The 7899-nt window shown below is 46.7% G+C and overlaps 1 protein-coding gene across 1 annotated transcript; it reads left to right on the top strand.

The window, feature by feature from the left end:
- The first annotated feature begins 2886 nt into the window (after positions 1-2886).
- INS (insulin) lies at positions 2887-6042 on the top strand. Its single transcript, XM_041415139.1, has 3 exons — positions 2887-2959; positions 3481-3684; positions 5906-6042. The coding sequence occupies exons 1-3, from the start codon at positions 2887-2889 to the stop codon at positions 6040-6042; spliced, it is 414 nt and encodes a 137-aa protein (XP_041271073.1).
- Positions 6043-7899: the final 1857 nt, after the last annotated feature.

The following is a 7899-nucleotide window of genomic DNA, read 5'->3' as shown; positions in this document are numbered from 1 at the left end:
AGCCATGCAGAGCTGAAACAATGGATGAGTGCTTGGCTCATCACTGCCTAATGACATGAAAGTCACGGGGAAGCCCAGCCTGGAAGGAGTAAGTGGAGACTTTTCTGTAGAAAAAGCTTTTCCATCGAGAAATGGGTTCCCCTGTTGGCCCCCTCTCTCAGTTCACTGCTGACATGGGAGTTTTCCCTCTAAGACAAAACTTTCCGCAGTTTGTATCCGTTTTATATCCATTTATATGACTGCTAGCATTTTTCATATTCCAGAGGACCATTTATGGTAAGAAAATACGTTTTCCAATAAATAATCAAAGTGATCATATTTTGGAAGGGGAAAAAAATCATAGTAGGAAACTTTTGAAAAAAAAATTGGCCTGTGCTGAACACTGAGCCAGCATGATATCTTTTTTCCTTCCAATAAATCTTCTGGCTTATTTCTGTACCCTAACTACAGTGAGCCAAGAAGAATTCCTGAACGCTTGGGTACAGTCAGCCCTGCCCTGGCTGCGGCATGCTGCAGGAATGCCACGAGCTTTTTGAAGCTACCTCCAGGATTTGGTTAGCCAAGAGTGAGAGAAGCATCAGGCTGAGAACATGGCACTTTCAAAGCAAAAGAAAGCAGTTTCTTTTGTGACATCAGTGGTGTAAGCCTCAGAGAAGGGGAGAGTGTGGCAGGGAAGCTGCCTAGAAGGGAGACAGTGGGTGGAGGAGTCTCCTTACAAAGCCCCTCTGTCAATAAAACTTGAGTTCAGGTGAGCTCAGGTAGCATTCAAAAGTGCAAGGAGGAAAGCCCTAAATGGCAAATCTCAGCATGTGATTAACCTGGGGAGCACCCTGCTCAGGAGCCTTTCCAAGGCAGTCGCTTGACTGAGGTCCATTGAACCTGGAGCAGTTGAAACTGCAGCCAGCAGTGCCTGATGACTGCAGGCAAATGATTGCCAAGGGGATCTGGAGGACAATTCTGAGGATTGTCCTCTCTGTCTGAGATTCCCTGCTTTGGAGGAAGCATGAGTCAGACAAGACTTCTGCTCTTGGCTCTGGCAACCTACTTCAGTTGGGGTAAAATGCCAGGTTTTATCCTATGCAGCTGCTAATTCCCCACCTTTACCCAGCAGTAAGAAGGTCTCAGTAAGTGAATTCCCTGAACTCCTGTCTTGCTGAAACCTGAGCCCCTCTCCATGAGTATACCACTAGGTCATCCAAGTACATCTAATATCTTTTTTGAGGGGAAGAGAGGCAGAGATAGTGTTACACATTGTGCAGAAATGCTATTAGCTGTAGTGAGCATCACAACTTGGATTTATTAGCAGGGGGCTGAGAGACCTACATGGCAGGGGATGTAACTGATAACCTTGTCTTGCATCCGTTTGAGCAAATGGGTCCTGTCCCTGTGTGCTCATCAGAGATTTAGCGCTTCTCACGAGCTTTTTTGCAATCACAGTCATTTAGCAAACATATGATACTTCACACTCACAGCCGTGACAGGGGCATATGGCACTTCCTACCTCCTAAATGTTGATGGATGGAATTGCTTTGACTATTCAAGGAATCAAAGGCCTGGTTCGAATCTCAAGGCCTTGCGTTGATTTTGGTGAGCTTCCTTCTGATTTGTTCTCTGTCTGGAGAATCAGGCTTATTCCAAGTTAAACAAGCAAGAGAGTTCAAACAGATGAAAATGTCTCCTACTCAGTGGTCCTGAGCACTTGAAATCTCAAAAGTTGGAGCAATGGGAAGTTTGAAGATGATCTCATCCCCAGCATTTAAAATGTGCCTTTTCAGGCAGAAAAAAAATAAAAGGAGAAAAGAAAAAGAAAGTATACTTTAAGCAGAAAAAAGTACAAGCTCGCTATTGGTGGCAGAAAAGTTGAGCACAAAGGTACTCAAAAATTGGATAATGTGGTGAAAAGAGCAAGAGCTAGATGTGTTGCCAAAATCAGACCCATAAAGGCCAGTGGACCACTGCTGACGCACCATCTATCTCCTTTTAAAAGCAAACTTACCAGTTAGAATGCAGATATCTGATTATCTCCCGGTTTTCACTGGGATTTACCAGAAATGTTTCTTGGTGGTGAAGACACCATTTTGGACAGAGCTCCAGAGAGAAGAGCTGAGATGCTCAGAGCTCCCAGCTGCAAAGGGCAGAGACTGAACCTTTACTCTGTTTAATCCCAAACAGGAATTTGAAGGGGCAGGTGAAAGAGGGAACCTGTCTTTCAGTGGGAGAAGGGGAAAAGGCTTTTTATTTATTTTTTTTTTCACAGACACAATTTCAAATGCTCAAACTCTGGCCCTGTGCTGAGCCAAAACGACCACCCAAGGTCTCCTGCAAAATGCAGATGTTATTCCTCCCCCTGCCCAAGGTGTGGACGCGTGTCTCTGGCTGAGCACCGCGTGGCCAGTGAGCCTGAGCACAATAATGTGTTTTCCTTCTCCTAACACCTGACAGTAGCATGATTTCACCAACCACTTGGTCCCATTGCTGCATACTTTCCAAGGTGATATAAATCAAACAGATTAACATGTTTGCTTTTAATTTTACATTTTAGAAGCAGCTGTTGAACCACCTCAATGCCAACAGTGTCTATTGCCAGCATTAGTGTCATTAGCAGTCATTGCAGCTGTAATAGCACCATTATCTCCTGCTAAAAGGGTCACTGATGGCTTAGGACAGAGCTTCGGGGAAGTGAAAAGAGCAGACTAAATGAGATGGAAACAGCAAACAGTTGCTTCTATCTTAACTTGCATAAAGACCTGTGGATGCTACGCAGAGGGAAATTAATTTGCACAAGTAGCAAAAATTTTGGCTGGAGTGTCATCAAGGAGGAGGGGCTCTTGGTAGCTCTTGTGTCACTTGGGCTAACATAAAGCATATAAATATGGGAAAGAGAGAATGGGGACATTACTACCAACCATCTTCATCCCTCAGAGTGAACTTCTCTCCACCTCTTGCTGCCACCTCTTGGGTAAGTTGGATTGCCTCCCTTTTACTTTCTACCTGCTGCGCAGACCTGCCTTCTTAAGTTGATGAAGCAGCCAGTGACAATTGTGGCTCTTGACCCAAGAAAATGAGGCCTCCTCAGGTCTTTGAGGACATTGTGCTGGTTTTGGGCCATCATCACACATTACAGCCCCTTCTGAATGGGCGGAGAGGATTTTTCCTCTGAAGGGGTCTGCTGATCTTGGCTCTCCAGGGCATGTACATTATAGGCCTTGGTGGGATGGCTCTGCCAGCCTTTTGAGGCAAGACAGCAGGGAGCCTGAGACTGATGGAGCACGGAGATGGACTTACGGTTATAGTCAGTAGTCATTTACTGTCACTTGTAAATCCTGGTGCAGAAAGCTCTCTTCCTTCTCAAGCTAGAAGGTCCATCTCCTACTTTGGTCTCATTTCCATGCCAGAGGAGCTAAAAGACACAAGAAGCTTGATTACAACCTATTTTTACCTCCTAGACTTTCCTGTGTCTCCTCTGCCTCTTAGCCCTAGGCCTCAGCCTGCCCACCATGGCTCTCTGGATCCGATCGCTGCCTCTCCTGGCCCTGCTGGCCCTCTCAGGCCCCGGCAGCAGCCACGCCGCTGTCAACCAGCACCTCTGCGGCTCCCACCTGGTGGAAGCTCTGTACCTGGTCTGCGGGGAGCGGGGCTTCTTCTACCAGCCCAAAGCCCGGCGGGATGTTGAGCAGCCTCTAGGTAAGTGGGGCTGACCGTGCAAGAGGTGCAACAACCGCCTGTCTCTGACAGTGACGCCAGGAATGTCCTTCATGGGGAATGCCAGGAATACCTTCGGCATACCAACAGCATCACACTGCCAGTGAAAAGCTCTTCAGGTTAAATAGGCAGATGAGAGGGTGGGCAGGGAGAGAGGATTTATGAGGCAAAAGGAATTGTGCCTGGAAGCTCAAACTCGTTTATTTCTTTGCGTGGCTGTTACACCAGCCTGGGAGTATTCATAGAAAATAAAGGGGGAAGGAACCCAAGAAGCCTCTTTCTGCCCCAAGACAGGATCCCCATTGTTGTCTCCATTCTACTCCTCAGCCATGTTTGTCTGCTACATTCATAAAATCCTCCAGAGACAAAGCTTCCTCTGCCTTCTGGAGCTGCCCATTCCCAAGCTCAACTGACCTTCTTCTTAAGTGTTTCTTCCCAATATCTAACCTGAACATCCCTTGCTGTAAATTATTTCTTGTCTTCTCATTAGTGGACAGGGGGAAGAGCCTAGTCCTTTCATCTTTATGATTGCTTTTCAAAATATTTGGATACTGTTCCCATGTCTAGTTTTGACCTCTCCTCAGATGCACAACCCTACTGCCTTCCTAGGTCATGTTTTCTAGATCTCTAAACATGCAACTCTGCATTTGTCCACATCCTTGCTGGCTGGTGAGGCCTGGAGAAGCACACTGAACATTCTGTCTTCCAAGCTTCTAATCAACTGAATAGATGAAGAAGAGATCTCTGTGCAAATTGCATAAATTTCAATCCTCTCATTTCAAGATCAACCTTCACTTAACATTCCCTGGCTGCAATACATGTCTCCCACCATTTCTCTTCCCATCACATACTGTTTTCATTTATATCCAATTCTCTCTCCTGTGTTTGCAACCACCTTGTGAAATAGTCTTAGGGGTCTTTGTAAGGTGAAACAAGATAATGCCCTAGCAGAGGGTTTGCCCATGATTTGTTCAGGATGTCATTTGCCCATTCTCTGATTATTCATTTCTGGAGACCACTGCAAATTGATTGGAGGTTTCATTAGCCAAACTACCTAAATACTGTACAGAGAATTTTAATCATGCCAACAAGAATGCAAGTATTTGAGAATTTTCTACCATTTTTTTTGGGACTTTTGCCTGAGCCACCACCTCTTTGTCACACAATCTGGTTATGTTTACAGTCTGCTCGCAGCTGGCTTGAAGGATGAAGAGAAGTAAATCACAAAACTTTGACTAGCTATTTCCTTTTCTACTTAACATTGGACCAAATTTTTCCCAAATTTCCCTTCTAGCACACTAGCATAATGATTTTGTGTTACTCTTGTGCCTTGTTCATTGCCTCATGCTTCGGGGGCTTGGGGATTTCGCATCTTGTACTGTACTTGTATTGCCCTAGAAACCACATCTCATTCTCACTTTCCAGGCATTTTCTCTTTGCTGTTAAGGGCCCTTTTCTTCCTGAAGGAAAAACTCACTGATTTATTTGCCATTTTCCGTATTTTCATTGGGCAACTAAAACCTGAACAGATCTGTGCACAAGTTTTCAAGTTCTCACCAGCAAATAATCATTCTGTTGAGTGTTATCTGTGTCCAAATACCCTAATTTATCATTGCTTCTAAAAACTTGCCCCCAGCTGTGAACACAGACACACACAAATTCTTTTGCTGTCAGCTTGGGGCTCTATCCAGGCAGCCAACTGAATCAGGCTGTTCAGGAACAGCTGGGAAATGCACCCAGCCTCAGAACTGGACTGTCCCTGCAATTCCATGAATATCCCGGTTGTCTGCCCAGGTTCCCAGAAGAGTGGGTAACTGCTTGAAGGGCTCTGCAGTCTCAAACTCTTCTCTATAGAGCAATCCCATTTTATCGTCTCACTTACTAGTCGCTCACCGCAGGGAAGGCTCAGGATTTCTCTTTCTCTCCACACATCTTCCCCAACAAAGCCCCTGTATCCCTTTATTCCTCACATTTCTGGTAGTCACTCAGCTTGGCATCTTCTGAACACCAAGGATTATTTTGGGAGAGGAAACAAGGTGCTACAAGCAGCATCAGCCTGGGGAAATGTGTGCAACTTCCCTCCCATTTTCCAGCCAACTCTGGCTTAAAAATCTGGTGCCTGCTAAGGGGGTGTCTGCAAGGCTCAAGAGCCAGGGCTGATGCTGCGTGATGTCCCACACCTTTTCTTCTTCTCCCCTGGCAGTGAGTGGTCCCTTGCATGGTGAGCTGGGAGAGCTGCCATTCCAGCAGGAGGAGTTTGAGAAAGTGAAGCGAGGGATCGTTGAGCAATGCTGCCACAACACCTGCTCCCTCTACCAGCTGGAAAACTACTGCAATTAGCGGCAGGGCTGGTGCTGGGGAGCTCCTGGGCCGCGGGCAGAAACATGCACTTATGCTACTGCACCTTCAAAGCAATTGAATAAATATTCTGGATCTATTTGATGGACTGTGCTGGTTCATGTGTCCACATCTTTTTGTCTGCTTTGGAGTGTCAGTGTCCATGCTTGGGTAAAGCACTTTTCAGCCATCACTTCAGATTATCCTTCTGCCACACGAATGAACTCCATGGGAGGGAGGGAGGGAAGGGTATTACACAGCTTTGGAGCAGGCATATGGAGCATCCGGCACACCCAGTACTTGGAGAACCATAAGGAGAAGGCAGAGAGGTTTAAACAAGACTTCTCTTGCTAGGGAAACATTACATCTGTAACAATGTCATGCTGGTCAACTTCCTGCAGTTCACAGCCCAAATATAGCCAGGCAGCTGGAGACTGAACTTCCTCAGCTACATAATGGAAACAGTACAGATTAGGCAAAGAATTATGTCACCTATTCATTGTACTCAGAAAAATCATGGATGACCACCATGGCCAATTCAGAAAGTTTGTCTAGCTCCTACTTGTGCTCGTGGGAAGCCCAGGGAGAGTCCCTGCTGTGGGATGTGCTTGTTGTTCACAAGGATATCACAAGCCTTGTGCTGAAAGTGAATTTAATCCAAGAAGGAGTTTTGAATCTATTGTCCATGTGCTGGGCAGTATCCTTGCTCCTGGTGCTGCAAACCTCTTTCAAGTATCTGGTCCCAAAATTGCCCCTTTCTGTAAGGAAAATCTGCCCAGCGGTGCCAGGGTGGCCAGAGTGTCCCAGAGCATAGGGAGTGTTCCCTCTGCCGAGGGACTCCCGTGGCAGTCTACTGAAAGCCATGCAGAGGGGCTCTGTGGGATGGGCTCAGCCTGGCAGAGGTGACAGCAGCAGCCAGGGCTGCTTTTTGCTGGTGACAGATTTTGAAAGTTGGTCTGAGAGGAGCCTGTGGTTTTAACAGCCTCATTTCCCAAACCAGTTCCGACTGCCTCCAGTGGAGCTGCACAGATGGAAGCTGCCACCTCATCCCTGCCAGGATGCGTTACTCCCAATCCTATCACAAGCACAAATCTGGCCAAACCACTACAAACTGAAAGGCTGGAAGAGCAGCTGGATGAGCTGCTGTAAAGAAGATACAGGCATAAAAAATGAAATCAGAAAGCACTCATGATTCCCCGTGGTGACCTTCCCTACAAATTCCCAGTCAAAAGCCCAAGACAGGGGCCTCCTCCTGCAGGTGCCACACCAGTGCTGCAGTGCTACTCAGCCAGTTCTGCTCTCCTTGACCACCTTTTCATCCCTCTCCATCACCCTTTCTGCTGGGCCCCACTGAGTATTCCCAGCAGCTGAGCTTTCAACTCTGACAAGCAGCTTCAGGCCAAAATCATGTGGTTATGAAAGCACAGCAAGATATATTCTGTTCCTGAGCTACTTGGCTCCCACCAAACCTCACAGTGTATAGCTCCAGTGGTTTCTAGAGGGGACTCCCTGGAAGCAATTCTCCTACCTGTCCTGGTGAACCATGAGGTCAGGACAAGTATTACTGAAAAAGAAAAAAAAAAAAAAAAAAAAAAAAAAAAAAAAAGAAGAAAAAAAAGCAGAGCTATTGCTCGTTGTAAGGCCACCAACATATTCAGGCATGCAGCCAAGCACCAGCAATCCCATCCATCCAGGAGATACCACCCTGATCCAAAAGGCAGATGTTCAAGTCTGCTTGGATGTTCTTGGGGAGGGAAAGGACATCCAGCCATGGTGGTTCCTCCATCTGGCACAGCCCTGTTTATCTGCTGGCACTCCTGCCCTGGCAGCAATGCTCTGCTCGGGTGAGGACAGCTCTTC

The sequence above is a fragment of the Onychostruthus taczanowskii genome, unplaced genomic scaffold, assembly GCF_017590055.1.
Source record: "Onychostruthus taczanowskii isolate IOZ18803 unplaced genomic scaffold, ASM1759005v1 scaffold49, whole genome shotgun sequence".
Classification (NCBI taxonomy): domain Eukaryota; kingdom Metazoa; phylum Chordata; class Aves; order Passeriformes; family Passeridae; genus Onychostruthus; species Onychostruthus taczanowskii.
Note: the sequence above shows the minus strand (reverse complement) of the source record. Positions and strands in the feature narration are given on the sequence as shown.

Excerpts from the sequence above, each read along its gene's own strand:
- INS (XM_041415139.1), top strand. The coding sequence starts at position 2,887 with ATGGGGACATTACTACCAACCATCTTCATCCCTCAGAGTGAACTTCTC. Across the intron at positions 2,960-3,480 it reads CTCTTGCTGCCACCTCTTGG|GCCTCAGCCTGCCCACCATG; the intron begins GTAAGTTGGATT and ends TCTTAGCCCTAG. Across the intron at positions 3,685-5,905 it reads GGATGTTGAGCAGCCTCTAG|TGAGTGGTCCCTTGCATGGT; the intron begins GTAAGTGGGGCT and ends CTCCCCTGGCAG.